Source organism: Saccopteryx bilineata, chromosome 9 (genome assembly GCF_036850765.1).
Source record: "Saccopteryx bilineata isolate mSacBil1 chromosome 9, mSacBil1_pri_phased_curated, whole genome shotgun sequence".
Lineage (NCBI taxonomy): Eukaryota > Metazoa > Chordata > Mammalia > Chiroptera > Emballonuridae > Saccopteryx > Saccopteryx bilineata.
The window spans coordinates 25,275,514-25,293,672 of record NC_089498.1 but is presented as its reverse complement, the minus strand read 5'-3'; the positions used below and the strand labels follow the sequence as shown (position 1 = coordinate 25,293,672).

Here is an 18,159-nt window from a genome sequence, read left to right as displayed (position 1 = left end):
GGGGAGGGGGAGGGGCACAAAGAAAACTAGATAGAAGATGACAGAGGACAATCTGACTTTGGGTGGTGGGTATGCAACATAATTGAAAGACAAGATAACCCAGACTTGTTGATCTTTGAATATATGTATCCTGATTTATTGATGTCACCCCATTAAAAAAATAAAATTATTAAAAAAAAAATAGCTTGGTTGATTCAAGCATCGGCCTCAGAGAGGGGTGGGGGGGTACCAGGTAGGTAGATCCTGTTTGGGGCACATGTGGGAGTCTGTCTCACTGTTTCCCCTCCTCTCACTTAAGAGAAAGAAAAGTCCCTTCATATGACACAGGGCACAGCTTCCTGTTCCCAGCCTTGTTGCCATGGCCCCACAAACCCTCCTCCTGGCCAAGCAGAAGTAGGAGCTCCTTCTCTGACCCGTGTGAAATATGGTGAATAAAGGACATGGTCACACTGCAATGCCTTTATAAGAGGAAGTTTTATTGTTAATTATTTACCTTAATAGTTTCAGAAAGAGGAACATATTAGCTCAGTCCAACATGATTGGCAGTTGGCAAAATCTAGTGAAGCAAGTGTTCTGATTGCTGAGGATTTAATTTGGGTGCTTTTAATACTTAGCCATCTAACATTTCAAACACAATCCAGAATAAAGTCATCATTTCCCGCTCTTTCACTTTAATACCCCACCTACCTCACTTCAATATGGAAATACCTTCATTAAATGTCATTCTTAGAGGAACAAGTTCTCTGGAGAGAATAGCCATGAGGACAGTGCACAAAAAGAAAAATTCAAAATAAAACTCTGTATGATAATTTACTAGTCTAAGGAAACAAAAACCTTCCAATATATTAAGAAATCAATCCAGTTACAAATGCGCTAACAGGTAGGTCTATGTGAAGAGGTTCTGGTATAGTAACTGAAAACGGCCGGCTATTTACAAGATACACAAGCAGGTACAGTGCACCTAGCCCAGCTTTGGCCCTCAGAAGCCAAACGTGTTCTCTCCACTGTAGGCCACATACAAGAATCCATCTTCATCTTTTTCCTTCTCGTAAAGTTGTCCCATAGTTAGGCTTGAAAGGGAAAAACAAAAACCATCATTAAAAGTGGGCAGAGGCTCCCCCACCCTTTTCAGCACCATCAGTTACTGCACTCCGTAAACGGGCCGCGGAAACACTGCAACAGTTTTGTTGCACCAATTTCATAAACTTTTACAGTGCAATCAATATGGTTTTTTCCAAAGACAAGCCAAAAATTAATTTTTCAAGGTTCTTGCTGCCTTCTTTAGCAGCAATTTGATGTAGGATCTTTTATACATACATTTGTAGTAAGTGAAATACCAGATTGCAAATCTTTTTTTAAATAAATGCTTAAGCCATGTACCAAGTTTCTGATCCAAATCATGTAAAATAAGTTATACTTAAATTGCATTCTATTAACCAATACAAGTGTATTTCTGTAAGCAGAGTTATACTGAAATAACTGGGTTTGGTTACTGAGCCTAGGTGTCAGGAGAAAGATGACTGTGGATAAGGAACCTAACAGCTTCAACTAGCTCCTCTCCCCCACACTGCTGCTGGTAGGTGGTAACAAGAAATTCAGATCTCGGTAGTGTTGCATTCTTGTTGTAAAGAAGGTAAATGGAGCCGCAAAGGATTAAGGTAAATTAGGCCTCTGGGAATCATAACACTTGAAGCAGATCTCCATTCTTGGTCCCTAAGGCAAGGCCATCTGCACATACCCTCTCAAAGTCAATCCTTCAGAGGCCAGCTCTACTTAGCTCGGTGAGTGGGCTTGGCTGGTTGGTACATTAAGAGTGCTTTCTGAATGCCAAGGGCAAGGGGAAAAAACTAAGCAAAATTAAGAGCCTATGGAGCCCATCCTTGTATGGGTGGAAGGCCAAGGTATAGATAAGTACAAGGAGCTTTCTTTGTTTCAGACTGCTTACTGAAGATTTGTATTTTGCACCTAAAGAAAGTACAAGTGGGTTCATTCTTGGGGAAGCCCTATGCCCCAGAGCCCTGTGTCAGCATTATCAAAGTGAAGTTCTTTTCCTCCCATATAATGCAGACATCTCTCAGACTGTATATGGGATCCAAAGAAGGCCTGCCCAACTTTCTAAGAAGCCTCCAGAAATAGATACTGCTCAAACTAAACGTGTGGGTGGGCAAGCTGGCTTTGCCTAAGCTACAACCAGATTGCAGAAGAGACCTACTCTAGTCTGTGCTGCAAAACCAAGCTGTACCAGCTCGAGTAAGAGTAGTAACACCTGCCACCCCAACAAGCTCTGGCCACGTGGCTCTACTACTAGAGATGAGCAGAAGTTGACGATGTGCTAAACATCAGCACAACCATGTGTGGTGAGGTCGACCAGAACCAGCAGTAAGGTGGCTGAGACCCAGCTGGAGACATCAGCCATCACTAACCTCGACAGGCCACATAGATGACCTATTAATAAATGCAGGACTCAGTAAAACAAGGCCCCCGGAGTGGATAACAAGGGGTGCGGGGCCTGAAGCTGGTGAAGCAATGGTAGCTCACTCTGCTGCTGTGGTCCTGGCAGGCTAGGTGGGGCTTCCATATACCAGGTGGACACAGGCTACATTTGTAAAGGAAGTTTTCCTTTCTTATTCTTCCTACCCATTTTCAAGCTCAGCCCGTTTGGCTGTGTGGGTTGATGAGAACTATTAAGTAACAGAGTGGGGGTGGATAAGTATGAATACAAAATGGCCTGTCATCAGCATCTTGTGCAGTGAATCACTGCTCCTTGTGAGTACATCTTAACCTGGAATTTGTAAAATAAAGGCTCCCTGGAACAGCACTGTCCGCCTGCTAGAAATTTCTGCTATGATAGAAATGTCGTATATTTTTACTGTCTAGTACAGTAACCACTAGCTACATTCAGCACTTGAAATGTGGCTTGTCCAAACAGGATGTGCTGTAAATGTAAAACACACACAAGATTTCAAAGACTTAGTATGAAAAAAAGGGATATAAAATATCTCAATTTTGATCACATGTTGAAATGACATTTGGATATACTGGATAAATAAAATTATTAAAATTTATTTCACATTTTTCTTTCATAAAGTGACTGCTAGAAAATTGAAAATTACAAATGTAGCTCGCATTCCACTCCTAGTGACAGCACTGCCTCGAACAGGTGCGGATTTGGGGAGCACTGCACACAGGAAGGAACCCCTGCTCCTGAGAACACGTGGAGTGGTGGGTCTCAACCTTGGCTGTACAACTGAAACAACAGGGGCTCTTTGCAGGAGCCCCACCCCAGACCAATTAAGTTGGAGCCCTGGAGGTGCAGGACCCATGCATCAGCACATCAGTATGCTTTAAAATGGCAACGGTGATTCCATGAGCATTCAGGTTGAGAGCCAGTCCCTGTGCCAGAGGAAGAGAGATGCCTGTCCTTTCAGTTTTTGCTTTGTTTTGTTTTTGAGATGCTTATCTTTAAGCACCATGTGATTAGGAAGCACAGTGACAGACAGGAAGTGGAGCCCAGAGCCAGCAACTAACAAAGGGCTTGAACAAATAGCTGAGTCTCTCGAGACCTTTACCCTGGTGGCTGGGAATGCCCTGAGGAACTTGCTTTTCTCTGAGACTCCTCAGAATGGGCTAAGGGGAAACAGCTACAGTGATGGCCACAACTACCTTTTTGCCCCATTTGGTCCAATTGTCCAGGGTGACTGTGATGAGACCTGTCCCCACTATCTCCTCACTATCCCCACAGGGGTTTAGACACAGAAGTAACAAACACTGTGTGCAATTCAAGGGCAGCCATCCCTTGGTGCCTATGTCAAGTTTGCTTCCCTCTAACAGTGGTCCCCAGCCTTTTTTGGGCCACAGATTGGTTTAATGTCAGAAAATATTTTCACGGACCGGCCCTTAGGGTGGGACGGATAAATGTATGTATCACGTGACCGAGACAAGCGTCAAGAGTGAGTCTTAGACGGATGTAACAGAGGGAATCTGGTCATTTTTTAAAAATAAAACATTTTCAGACTTAAATATAAATAAAACAGAAATAATATAAGTTATTTATCTTTCTCTGCGGACCGGTACCAAATGGCCCACGGACCGGTACCAGTCCACGGCCCGGGGGTTGGGGACCACTCTAACAAACTAAGCTCTGCTCTTTTTCCTAGCAAGTCAGAAGCCCTGCTGAATTAGAAGTCTGTGAGCAGCTTAAAGCCCAGTGTCCCACCCCAGACTCTACGCCGTCTACAGTAAGTAGTGACCACTGGAACCACGACTGTCTACGGCAGGCTCTGAGACTCCAAGGTGGGAGGTGGAGATCATCAGGAGACTTTCTGTCTTTAGATTCCATTGTCTTTTAAGTAAAACTTGTGAGTTTTTTAATTTGCTACCAAGGCCCTCACAGCTACAGAGGCTGATCATAAAAATCCTAATTATAATAGCTAACACTTATGTGCCTAGCACGATTTAAATGTGTTACACACATGATCCTCTATCCTCACAACAATCTTATAGGGCAGGTACTATCATAATCCATATTTCATAGATAAAAACGAAGCAGAGGTTAAATAATTTACCCCAAGTCACAAAGCCAGGAGACATTCTTACCACCAAGCTGTGCTGCCTCCAAGTACACACACAGCTAGATCGAATGCCCAATGTCAGCACCCCTGGACCTTCTAGAGAGATCTTCCTTAGCATAGCGCTTCTCACACAAAGAAGACGTGCACACGAAATCAGCAGCAGGTCAGGGTGGGGCGTGTGACCCGACTTTTCTAACAAGTCCCAGGTAAGGCTGCCGCTGCCTGCCTCTGCATCACACCCCGAGTAGCCAGGGCTAGCGCTCTCTCCTTCAGACCCTGTAATCTGACGAGACGGCTGTGTCTAATGACTTAAAGAGTCCCCTTACTGCTCTCCTTTTCTGTCACGCAGCCTTGTGTGGAAACTTTATTCAGCTGGCAGTAGCACAGGATACCCCTTTTGGCAGGAACACAAAAACTGACAATGCTCAACGCTAGGAGCTAAACACTCCATTCAGCCGCCTGTGACCGAATGCCTGATCGGGACGCTTCCCTGGGCAGCATGAAGATGACCTGCGCGTCCATACAGGATGATCTGGTCAACACACTGCAGTACCAGGCCACACACACAATCACAGAAACCTGCAGCCAAAAAGAACAAGGCTGCAAATACAGTTTTTTAAAAACTGTTTATAAGTCTCATTTAAAGAATAGTCAAATGGAAGTGCAGGATGCAGAACTGGGCCCTAGTCCACAGGCAGTCTGCAGAAGGCTGCTGTGTCAGTTAAGACAAGTTCCAAAGGCCTCCAAGAAGATGACCTTCCCTCAGAGTTCGGAGAAATCGCCAGTGCTGCCCCGCCCCAGGCCCCTAAAGCACACAGCAGCTGACGTGTGTCTGGCTAGGCCCCACAGGCCTGCTGGACGGCCGGACAGCTCACAAACAGTACTGCAACTCCAGGCTTCCTGCCTAAGTCACTAGTTGCAGAAGACACCCAAGTGGCCTCCAGTCTAATACTAATGCACACACACCGCGGTAGCATCAAGTATTACTTGTACACATCTGAGAAGGACGCTGCTGAGGATGAAGGATACTGCCACCTTCCGAGCTCTGAGTCTGACAAGGAAAGAAATGGGAAAAGCAAACAGCAGATTAAAGCCATGGAGGGTCCCACGTGGTGGGAACCTGAAGTACTGAATGGAATGAACCTAAATTGCCCCTAAAGCCTTGTTTCCCACCACTCTATTCAGGGTCACAGATCCAAACAAACTAACCAATAGCTTTTGAGAAGGACCCACATCCAGGAATGGCCATGCTGCTGAGGGCAAACATTACTTTTAAGCTATTCAACAGGAGGCTGAAGCAGGAGGCTGACCTAGAACTGTGTGGATGCCCATTCCCTGCAGAAGCTCCCCTGTTCCCCAAACAAGGTCAGGTCACGGAGCCCATGGGACCCAGCCTGACTCATGAATTAGCTGGACTGGTAAGCACACCTGGCCACCCATCTGCTTTGAAGCACATGTGCTTATTTTTCTCTGATATAAATAAACCTTGTTCAATGTCTGAAATAAACCCCATATTAAAGAGGCATTTGCCCAGAAATGATCAAAAGTCCTTGATTTAAATACGTTTCTAAATAAAGTTTAAATGGACTGTAAGACACCACAACTGTCTGACCTGTGGTGGCGCAATGGATAAAGCGTTGACCTGGAACACTGAGGTCGCCGGTGTGAAACCCTGGGCTTGCTGGGTCAAGGCACATATAACAAGCAATTCATTCAATTAACAGCTAGAGTGAAACAACTATGAGTTGATACTTCTCATTCCACCCCCACCTTGTAAAACCAATAAATAAAATCTTTAAAAGACATCACAACTTCCTTTTACTTAGTTGCTCTTTAAGATCCAGAAGCAACTAAACACTATCCAAACAGCACAGGTTTACCAATGTAACATTCCCAAATTATCACATCTTGGAGACATTTTATTTAATAATTACTAAATTTTAAGTAGAAACGGGATTAACATGACTATTGTCTGTGTTCTAAACAAAACCCAAAATGTAGCCACCATTGTCAGGTCTGGGTTCCCCTCCAATGCCATGACTGGGAAACTTGTACACACTATCGAGCGTCCTCAAGTCCTGTCTGCACCAACCTATATTTCTCTCTCTTTGTTTTTGGCCTCAGTCTGGATGAAGCACCTTTAGACAGAGAATTCAAATTCCCAAGCTAAATGTGAGAAAGCAGTTAAGGAGATCCCCCTCTTTAAAAAATAGAACTCAGAATTTAGAAAGTAAAACTTTTAGGGACTTGCCTCTGTCTCTATTTCTAGAATCAACATTTACTGCTAACTACTCTAAACAGTAATCCTGACATTCTACAGGGAGATCACCTTCAATCAGAAACTCTCCCGAAGTCCTGCTCTGAGCTATAATGGAAGACACTATCAGCCCCAGGATAAGTGATCCTCCCTGTGCCCACCTGTCTGTTACTGGCTGGGGGAGGGCTCTTGTAGGTTAAGGATCTGGACTTCCCTAAGGAGTCTGGAAAGCCGCTAGACTGCCTCAGGGGAGGAGATGGAAAGGCTGAGCACACACAAGCTTCAGTAAGGAGACCCTGTGGCAATTTTGTTTGTGCTGTCAGGTGACTAACATCTGCATAAAGCCTGTGATGTCACATACCTTGTTTGTAAACAAATGTGTTTTTAAGAATAAAACCCCCAAACAAAACACTGCCACATTAAGTAAGGGACAAGAAGTCATTAACCGAAGGCATGGGCAAGGGGGCCCCCTTTAGGGACTCAAACATCCCGACTGGATCTCTGGTGTAAATCTGCTCTAGGGTAGGCTCTTACCAGGTTGGAAAGGCAAATGAGATCTAGGAGAGAAAGTGGCCCTGAATCAGCCTCTGCTGCCCTGAGAATCACTTTTCATTTCCAATTCTATTTATATCTTAGGGATAATGGAGGGAGGAGGTAGTTGCTAAAATTTGCAGCCATTTTAATTGCAAGATTAACATGGAGCTATCAGAGTAATCTTAATGGCCCAGGAAGAAGCCTCTTCATTTATTTCCTTAATGTAACAGAGGATCAGAATCCAAAGAATACTAATTGCCATGGGTCGTAGTCATCTACTTCCTCCCACTAAGAATCCACCTCCAGGAAGGAGCGAATAATCGCCAAGGCTTGCAGAAGTTGCAGGTGGTAAGAACAAAGATTCACCTCCCCTACTACCTTAAGGAAAGCCAAATGACACACATGGGTGGGGCTTCCTCCCGTAGTGAACAGTGAACCCAGCACCACACTGCCCAGAAGCCTAAGAGGGAAGGCTGAAAGAGCACAACTCTGGTTTGACCTGACAAGATCAGCCCTGAGCAACAGCAGTGGCAGAGCAATGGCACCCAGCAGGAAGGGTGTGGCCTTACTCCTCAGGCAGGACATAGGCCTGTGGATGCAAAAGAGGTTCTATGGAAATAACTATACAGAAGGAATTGATCACAAATTCTTAACAGGGCAGTTGTGGTGGCTAGTGACATCCCAGGCACATAACTTTTTTAGTAAAAGACTTATTTTTGTCTTAAACAAGCCCTGTCCATTGTTTGTGTGCATCTAGGTCAGGGGTCGAGAACCTATGGCTCGTGAGCCAGATGTGGCTCTTTTGATGGCTTCATCTGGCTCACAGACAAATCTTTAATAAAAAAATGTTAAAAATATAAAACATTCTCATGTAGCCTGATCAGGCAGTGGCGCAGTGGATAGAGCGTAGGGCTGGGATGAGGAGAATCCAGGTTCGAGACCCTGAGGTCTCCAGCTTGAGCGCGGGCTTATCTGGTTTGAGCAAAGCTCATCAGCTTGGACCCAAGGTCGCTGGCTCGGTCTGCTGCAGCCCCACAGTCAAGGCACATATGAGAAAGCAATCAATGAACAACTAAGGTGTCACAACGAAAAACTAATAATTGATGCTTCTCATCTCTCTCTGTTCCTGTCTGTCTGTCCCTATCTATCCCTCTCTCTGACTCTCTCTCTCTGTCACTGTAAAAAAAAAAAAAAAAATTCTCATGTATTACAATCCATTCATTTCCTACCACTCATGTTCATCGTTGCGGGTAGCTAGAGCCAATCACAGCTAACTACCCTATAATCCAATCCCCCAGATTGCTTTCTTACCACCTTCATATAACCAACTGCCTTAATTTTCTTTAGAAAAGTAAATTTAATAGGATAACACTGATCTGTAAGAGTACATAGGTTTCAGGTGAACATTTCTATAGCATTTGAACTGTTGATTATGTTGTATACCCATTACCCAAAGTCAAATCATTTTCCATCACCTTATATTAGTCCCTCTTTACACCCTTCTTCCCACCCCTCCCCACTGGTAACCACTTCACTTTTATTTATGTCCATGAGACCTCCTTAATTTTCAAATGCAGAAAACAGCAAAACTGTCACTCCCCAAGCATTTGTGATCTTGCTTCCTGGCTACTTTGTTGTCAGTTTGGGCTCAAACTTACAATCAATCTCTGTTTGGGCATTTCTCATGTTAATAAACCTTAGGGAAGAACCTCCCATTTCTCCCCATCCCTCTTCTTTGCCAAACACCAGGGAAGTGGAAGAGGCGGAAACTGGGAAGGAGCAAATCAGATTAAAAAGTAGCATTTGTTTTCTGCCTTTCATAGGAAAAGGACTAGAATATGGCCTACGCCTCTTCTGGAGCTTTCAAAGATTTTTAAAAGGAACATGATTTTTAAAAGGTGGGGGGAAGAGAAACAAATGAAACTAGCTTGGGTCACAAAGATGAAATGCAGCCAGGAACTCACATTCAGGGAAGAGGGGACCAGTATCTGGCACAGGGCCTAGAAGTATTCAGTCAGTAATGGGGAAGGACTGACCAGGGAATCAGACTGAGCCAGTCCATTTTCCTCTATCCAGTCAGACTCTGACAATGAGAACAGGTGGTAGTAAAGGAGGCTTAAGTCTAGAGAGAGACCTCAGAGCCCTTTGCTGGACAGCAGCCATTTGAGTGTATTGAAGATCAGGCAGCTAGAGACTTTTCACAGTTGCAGAGTTAACTGAGTTGGAGAGCAAGCAAGGTGATTAACTAAAGCTGAGCCTCAGCAGGGCCCACAAGCTCCTGGTAGAGAATGACAGGACTCATTTCATGAATCATTTAGAGAAAACCATTTCAGGCTTCAGTTCTACTGGTGGCTTAAGCCTAAGTCCTCAACTGTTTTAAAGTATTCTTGGGGGTCTGAGGCTGGATTTCATCAGTTTTTTGAAGTCCAGGTCTTATTCCATTTTCTTAATTTCTTTCTCTTTAATTATTCTATTTCCTAACCCAAAGCACACTCCCATGTATTGCAGCCCTTATTTTTCTTGCATTCCTGAGGTCAGGAAGCACAAAGTCCACATTTCCAAATAGGACCTTGGTTTTCAGACCTCCAAAATTTTGAGTTCTGTAAGCAGTCAAGCAGATGCCAATACCCGTAAAGACCTCTCACCTGGACTGTGGGACTGTCTTATCCACAAACAGAAAGATTGCCTTTTCAGAAGGAAGCTGGATCCTTTTCCTGATGATCCACATGAACTGAGCCACAGTGATGTCTGATGGAACCAGATACTTCCGTTTGTCAATGTCAACAATCTGAGAGCCTGAGACCTTTTCCACAATCACCTGGGAAAGCAAAGAGAAGTCGGGACTGGATTTCTCATGTGCAACTCTGGCCTTGCATTGTCAGGGAGCTGATGAAGTGTGTGGGCAAGGAGGTAGGTGGGGAACTGCATTACATGCAGATATACACCCCTTACTTACTAAACCACACACTCTGGAGGTTAAGAACCGATAGAAATGTGTTATAAGGAAACAGTAAGTGCTTTTCTGTGGTCAATTATTTTATTTCTCATCCCTCATCTTTGCGTGCATAAAAGAAATATAGCCTTTAATACGCAGCTCTTTAACATTTTCTCCCCAAGAATATCTTGTGGGAGTTTCATCTGCAGCCTGTTATTTCAGGACCCCAGAATGGATCTGCCCTCACACTACAGGGAAATTAAGATCCCAAGAACATGAGAAAAAAGAGTGGCTGGACTAATGGGAACGACTGGCAATCCTAGCCAGCCAAGAACCAAGCTCTTCATTTGGCTTGTTGCTTCTCTCTGAACTAGGTTCCAATCCCCTCTCCAAAGGAAGTGTTCACAAGCAATGAACTACAATAACAGGCTTAAAGTCCTTTGAAAATAAAAAAGGAATATAGAAACCATCTCCCCTACCATGGAAGAAATAAAGGATCATATTTATTATTAAGGAAAAACTACAGAAGAAGGGGTTTTGCTTCTTGGATTTTTTTTTTGGGGGGGGGGTGTCAGGAAAAGATGAAGGGGTCAGGGTGAGAAAAAGAGCTAGAAGCCAGGTAAAAGATAAGGGCTCAAAGTTAAAGATGAGAATGTCCTCAGACTAAAGTACCACTCCCAAGACCAAAGTGACAGTCTTCCTTCACCACCATTCCCCAAAGTGGCAGTGACCTGTTGCCCTGTCCTAGAATAATCATTCCTTACATAATTGGCGAGGGAGCCCAGAGGCTGCAGGAAGCCCGCTGGCCTAGATCGGGAGATTCAGCACTGAAGCACCCTAAACAGCACCAGCTCAAGCCTCTCTTGCTGGGGCGCCGGACAACCCCTAACCCAGTCTGGCCCGTCTGCTACTGGAACCGGAACTGGAACCTCAACTTGTCAACTGTTGAATGGTCTGAGCCCTATCACGAGTCCCAGAAGACAGAGGTGACAATGAGGTGGTGAAGGGGCGGGGAGTCCACTCACCGGAACCCGATCGGGATATTTCGCTCGAATCTTCGCGGATTCCACGCATCTGTGTTCTGTGGGAGAAACACACCGGGCTGACAGTCGCGACTGCCCGCTGGCCGATTCTCGGATCCTAGCCCTCCTCCTCCTTCCGCGTCCTACGCACGCCCCAGCCCCTCGTTCGTGCGTCCCGGAGGCCTCGGTCCTCGGTTCCCTGGCTCCCGGGAGGGTCTTCCTTAGGCGGCACGGGGTCCATGGGCAGCCGTTTGGGAGATCGGGGCCTCGGAGACCCTATCCCTAAGAGCGGCATCCGCCCTGCCCGGCCCAGCCCAGGGCGGCCCGAGTGGGGGAGGGGGCCCACCCACCGCGCAGGCCCCCACCGCGCCGGCCAGTGACTGGACGCTTACCCAGCGAATGGTCCTCCTTAAACATCCACTTCATGGCGGCGGTAGGGAAGGGACGCAGCCGGCTCTCGGAGCCGCGGAGCTCACAGCACCAACCACAACAACAACGACAGCAGCGGCGGCAGTGACTACACGGCAGGCGGGACTTCCGGCTGCCGGAGCCTAGCAACCGGCCGGGGCGGGGCTTCCGGCGCCGCTCACCAGGGCGCAGTACTAAGGGGCGGGGCCGCTCGCCAAGGGGCGGAGCAGGAGAGGGCGCCGCGGGTTGCAAATCCCGGTGTAGGGTTGATGACATTGGCGAGAGGGGCATCTGGGAGATATTGGCGACTGGGGAGGAGATATTCGGGATCTGGTAATAGGAGTAAGGTGTCGGTGGACGCTGCTAACGGGAAGGGGGGGATTTAAGGGTCTGGCTGATAGAATAGGACTCGTACAGAGTAAAAGTTCAGGAGGGAAGTCTGACTGAGGCGTTAGTGACCACAGAGGGACTTTGGAGGTATGAATGACAGAAGAGGGGTCTCTGGTGTTTAGTAATGGCGGGGGATGATTCTGTTTAGGGCGTTGACAGTTTGGGGAGATTGTGTGGAGTAACAGGTTGGCGTCTCCATACGGGACTATATGGATAGGAATACTGGTAACAAACCGGGGTCCAATATCAAGGACAGCCGTAATAGATTGCCTTGGACCTAGAAATTGAATTTAAACAAATCCAGTTTCTTTCCCTTATTCATGAATAGGTATTTGAATAAACAAAAGTTTTCAGAAGTATGCATTTGAGGACTGTAACATCACACCTATCACGAAGAGACCCCTCAACCTTAACAGGCCGAGGAGTTAGAGGTGACTATCAGACTCGGAGAATTACCCTCATAGCTTGGTCATGAGATGGGCTTCTGTGGCAGTCACCATCAGATTGAGCAATCACAGCCTAAGCTCTGTGTATGTGTCATCTGCCTGAGCCTTCAGGAACTCCAGTGATGTCATCCCTTTCTTCCTAGCAAAGTCATCAGGGCAGTCTGCTCTAGGTCATCATATGTTTACGAACTGGTGAATATGTAACAAGAATATTCTCTTAATTGGGCACATGATCCTTGCCACATGCCTGTGATTGTGATGCATCTAAAAGGCCTATATGCTTTAACATTGTCATCATTTCCTACAGTTGAAATTCCTGATGGATGGTCTGGAATCTAGCTTCATTCTAAAATTATTTATGTTATTTTTAGATTGTGTGTCTGAGCAACCAAAACAGTTTTTTGTTTGCTTGCTTGTTTCTAATGAAGTGAAAAGCCTTTGAATTTTATATCATAAATTATTGTTGCTATATATAGGAATACTGTTCTAGGTGTTGGAAGAAACAGTAAACAGAACAGACACCTCTGCTCTCATGGAGTTTGTATGTGATGAAACAAGACAAAAAAATAAATGTCAAGTAATGATCAGTGCTATTTAGAAAAATAAAACGGTTGGTGACTAGAGAGTGGTGGTGTGATAGGATGCTTATTAAATGAAGTAGTTGGCATATTCTAGGAGCTGGAAGGAACTCCTTATGGCTGGAACTGAATAAACAAGGGGGAGTGTATTAGGAGATGAGATCAAGAGATCTAGAACAAAACTGTTTATCTTTGAATTTCATGTTAGGTAGAAGTATGATGTGATATAACTTTTTTTTTTTTTTTGGTATTTTTCCAAAATTAGAAGCAGGGAAGCAATCAGACAGACTCCCACATGTGCCCAACCAGGATACACCCGGCATGCCCACCAGGGGGCGATGCTCTGCCCATCTGGGGCATTGCTCCTTTGCATCCAGAGCCATTCTAGCACCTGAGGTGGAGGCCATAGAGCCATCCTCAGCTCCAGGGCCAACTTTGCTCCAATGGAGCCTTGGCTGCGGGAGGGGAAGAGAGAGACAGAGAGGAAGGAGAGGGGGAAGGGTGGAGAAGCAGATGGGCGCTTCTCCTGTGTGCCCTGACTGGGAATCGAACCTGGGACTTCCACACACCAGGCCGACACTCTACTGAAGAACCAACCGGCCAGGACTAACTTTTCTTTTTAAGTGTTCAGGCTAGCTCCTGTGTAGACAGTAGACTATGGGGGTTGAGGATGGAAGCAAGAGGAAGAATTAAGAGACTATTGTGATAATCTAGGTGAAAGATGATGGCTCAGACCAAGAAGAAACATGCTTGCTGTGTTCTCACATGACTTCTTTGTGCTCACAGGGAGGGAAGAGAGAGAGGGAGATTCTTGTATGTTCCCTGAGCACAACCTTGGCAGGCTAGTGGATGCTCTAACCAACTGAACTACCTGGTCAGGGCCTTATGAGTTTTGTTTGGGATATATTAAGTTTAAGGTGTCCAAGGGACACATCCAAGTGGAGATGTAGATTAGGTAAATGAATCTATGAGTTTCAAATCCAGGAGAAAAGTATTTAAAGCAATTGAACTAGATAAAATTAGCTAGAGAGTGAGCGAAAAAAATGTAAATACCTGTTCTATAAATATAAGGTGACCAATCGTCCTCCTTTAGGGAGGACAGTCCTTCTTTTGTAAGTTCCATCCTCCCTTGAAAAGTGTCCTCCTACATGTCCTCCTTTTTGATATTGGAAGACTAATCTGTAAATGTCCGTATTCGATCAATGCAGAGTCGATCCATTGCATGTGATGTGACATATTTGTATTTGAAATGATGACTCGTCAAGGATCGGTACAGTGCAGCGAGACGCAATCATGAGATGCACATGCTCCACACAGGAGACCTTGAGAGAGCGCACGATATACCAAGCGTGCAAATGGCTTTGTGTACTTCTTACTGAAACATGACACGGCACATACGACTCATGATTATTTCTTTCTCAGTGAATATTCAATCATAGACAGATAAGCACAATTAACATTTTATTAATTCATTATCTATTTTTTTTTTTTCATTTTTCTGAAGCTTGGAAACAGCGAGAGACAGTCAGACAGACTCTCGCATGCGCCCGACCGGGATCCACCCGGCACGCCCACCAGGGGCGATGCTCTGCCCTCCAGGGGGCGATGCTCTGCCCATCCTGGGCGTCGCCATGTTGCGACCAGAGCCACTCTAGCCCCTGAGGCAGAGGCCACAGAGCCATCCCCAGCGCCCGGGCCATCTTTGCTCCAATGGATCCTTGGCTGTGGGAGGGGAAGAGAGAGACAGAGAGGAAAGCGTGGCGGAGGGGTGGAGAAGCAAATGGGCGCTTCTCCTGTGTGCCCTGGCCGGGAATCGAACCCGGGTCCTCCGCACGCTAGGCCGACGCTCTACCGCTGAGCCAACCGGCCAGGGCTATTCATTATCTATTTAATTATTTCCAAATACGTATAATTTTATTTATAAGTATTTTCCCGAAATTCGGTTTTAGAGTGGAACTCTAACCTCAAACTATATCTATTTAATAATGCAGTTTGATTAAATAGTTGCATAAAACATGTTTTTTAATTAGAAAATGATAAATACACCCGAATATCACTCCAAATTAGTGGTTTTGTTTGATATTTAGTTTTACTAAATGAGTACTTTTTCCTTACAATTATTATTAAAACTTAATAGGCATGTAAGCATAATTACAATATAAAATATTACAAATGTTTTTATTATGCAATTATCATATTATAGTGTATTTTTTGCAATGAGTAAAATGTTTCTTTTTATTTACGATATTGTTTTCTTCAATTTATTTTTGTCCTCCTTTTCATTGTGAAAAAGTTGGTCACCGGCCCTGGCTGGTTGGCTCAGCGGTAGAGCGTCGGCCTGGCGTGCGGAGGACCCAGGTTCGATTCCCAGCCAGGGCACATAGGAGAAGCGCCCATTTGCTTCTCCACCCCCCCCCCTCCTTCCTCTCTGTCTCTCTCTTCCCCTCCCGCAGCCAAGGCTCCATTGGAGCAAGGATGGCCCGGGCGCTGGGGATGGCTCCTTGGCCTCTGCCCCAGGTGCTAGAGTGGCTCTGGTCTCAACAGAGCGACGCCCCAGAGGGGCAGAGCATCGCCCCCTGGTGGGCAGAGCGTCGCCCCTGGTGGGCGTGCCTGGTGGATCCCGGTCCGGCGCTTGCGGGAGTCTGTCTGACTGTCTCTCCCCGTTTCCAGCTTCAGAAAAATACAAAAAAAAAAAAAAAAAAAGAAAAAGAAAAAAAGTTGGTCACCTTAATAAATAGAATTAAACACTGAGGAATGAAGATGATTGTCTACCATTTGATAGTGAATCGGTGGAAGACTTAAAAATTGTACTGAAACCCCTGCTTGTCTTTACAGAGCTGGTCTTTATGTCCTAGTACAAGACATGTGTACACCACCTTGCACATGGCACACTTTTCAGAGGAACAAGCCAGCACCCACCAATTCATGGGCATGACACCTAATGATTTCAATGATGTGCAATGTCTTTTCTGTTCTCTATCTCTACCTACTTTCATATGTCTCTTTCCAATTCATCATTCTAATTGGCTTCTCTGATCTGCCTTGTTGGCATATATTACCTTCTTTTCCTATTGGGTATTTATATTTGGCTTATTGAATGTTCTAAGGACATTGGATGCCTTCCTTGAGGGAGTTAGTTGTTAGTTGAAGAGGCGAATCAGTAGGAGAAATAGGATAGTGAATATATGCAATAACACATTAACAGACCTATAAAAATGCAGAATAACTTTCAAATGTTGAGGAGGTATGCGAACATGGATGGATACTGAGGGATGGCTTAAGGTAATGGGGCTGACACAAAGCCAAGTGAGGCTTATCAAGGAAAACTTCAGAGAAAATGTGAATCTTATGTTTTGGGAAGGGCACATTTTTCAAAGAATAAATTTTCCTTAACAGATAGAAACAAAAGCTGGAGTTAGGCTCTGGCCGGTTAGCTCAGTAGGTTAAGACTGTTTCCTGAAACAACAAGGTTGTGGGTTCGATCCACAGGGCACACCCGGGAAGCAACCAAAAAGTGCACAACTAAATGGAACAACAAATGCTTGCCTTTTCCTCTTTCTGCCTCTCTAAAAATCAATAAAAATTAAGCTTTGGCCAGATAGCTTGGTTGGTTGGAGCCTCACCCTGGAGAGTTGCCAGTTCAATTCCCCAGACAGACAGGGCACATACAGGAGGAGCTCAATGTTCCTGTCTCTCTCTCTCCCTGCCTCTCTCAAAACAAACAAAAAGGAAACAAAAGCTGGACTTAGAAGAGGAAATTGGGAAGCTAAAGGTTTAGTGATGTAGGTAAATGCCAAGGTAAAACAAGTGTTGGAAAGCCATGAAGAAAACATTCCAGAGATCTATACTGATTCAAAAATACCCTTAGTGAGAGCTTCTAGAATGGGATAGAACATGATTAAAATGTGTAGTTTTAAGACAACACTCTTTTTTGTCCTGGGTGGTAAATTGTATGTAACAGGAAGTAATTATGAATATAGCAACAGAAAAGTCAGTTCTCAGTCATGAATGAGTGAAAATGACACAGTATGCACAGATCTTCAGCATTTAAAAAAAATCTAATGTCTGTCTTAAATAATTGAAATAAAACTACAAAGAATAGCCCTGGCCGGTTGGCTCAGCGGTAGAGCGTCGGCCTAGCGTGCGGAGGACCCGGGTTCGATTCCCGGCCAGGGCACATAGGAGAAGCGCCCATTTGCTTCTCCACCCCTCCGCCGCGCCTTCCTCTCTGTCTCTCTCTTCCCCTCCCGCAGCCAAGGCTCCATTGGAGCAAAGATGGCCCGGGCGCTGGGGATGGCTCTGTGGCCTCTGCCCCAGGCGCTAGAGTGGCTCTGGTTGCAACATGGTGACACCCAGGATGGGCAGAGCATCGCCCCTGGTGGGCGTGCCGGGTGGATCCCGGTCGGGCGCATGCGGGAGTCTGTCTGACTGTCTCTCCCTGTTTCCAGCTTCAGAAAAATGCAAAAAAAAAAAAAAAAAAAAAAAAAACTACAAAGAATAGCTTCCTCAAATCATGACATGAAAGAGTAAATATTAGTAGCCATTATTGTTAAATAGTTTTGCAAAGCTCATAGTATCTCAAAGGAGGCTGGAGCACTTCATACACCTAAATTCTTAGTAGTCACCTCTTTGTTTCAGCGGTGACTAAGTAAGCTAACACTAGCCACAATATGTGTTTCCTTCTGCTTTAAAAAAAAAAAAAAAAAAAAAAAAAGGTGCTTTGAAGGCAAACATCTCTTTCCTTCTCAGAGTAGAAGATGAAACTAGAATCATCTATTCTTGAATCTTATTTGAATGGTTAAATAAATGAAAGTTATCCACTTAAAGCATAAATATAATATAGTGTCAGAACATAAGATTTAAGTAATGTAATTGCTGTATTTAAGAGTTATGTGGCCACCCCATAACAGCTTTAAAGCAAGAATGAGTGTACTGGACAGGATGTCAAAAGCATTTTTTGGTTGATGACACTGTCATTTTGGACTTTGGATAAGAACCCTGGATAGTTTTTCCAGATA

The 18,159-nt window shown here is 45.0% G+C and overlaps 2 protein-coding genes across 2 annotated transcripts in view; one reads left to right on the top strand and one right to left on the bottom strand.

Moving 5' to 3' along the window:
- Positions 1–5,043, top strand: part of ADAT1 (adenosine deaminase tRNA specific 1) — a 57,991-nt gene extending 52,948 nt beyond the window's left edge. Inside the window, exon 11 of the mRNA XM_066242292.1 lies at positions 4,162–5,043. Within this exon, the coding sequence (XP_066098389.1) occupies positions 4,162–4,177 (16 nt within the window). The 3' untranslated portion in view covers positions 4,178–5,043. The remainder of the gene's footprint in view (positions 1–4,161) is intronic.
- On the bottom strand, positions 456–11,870 carry GABARAPL2 (GABA type A receptor associated protein like 2). The gene is made up of 4 exons (XM_066242300.1): positions 11,712–11,870; positions 11,323–11,378; positions 10,008–10,180; positions 456–1,070 (listed from the first exon to the last, which is right to left on the bottom strand). The coding sequence occupies exons 1-4, from the start codon at positions 11,743–11,745 to the stop codon at positions 980–982; spliced, it is 354 nt and encodes a 117-aa protein (XP_066098397.1). The 5' UTR covers positions 11,746–11,870; the 3' UTR covers positions 456–979.
- Positions 11,871–18,159: the final 6,289 nt, after the last annotated feature.

Bases quoted from the DNA above. Each gene is read 5' to 3' on its own strand.
- GABARAPL2 (XM_066242300.1), bottom strand. From the start codon at position 11,745: ATGAAGTGGATGTTTAAGGAGGACCATTCGCTGG. The intron at 11,379-11,711 runs GTAAGCGTCCAG...TTTCTCCCACAG, and splicing joins TAAGGAGGACCATTCGCTGG to AACACAGATGCGTGGAATCC. The intron at 1,071-10,007 runs GTGAGAGGTCTT...TTCCCTTTCAAG, and splicing joins AAGACAGTCCCACAGTCCAG to CCTAACTATGGGACAACTTT.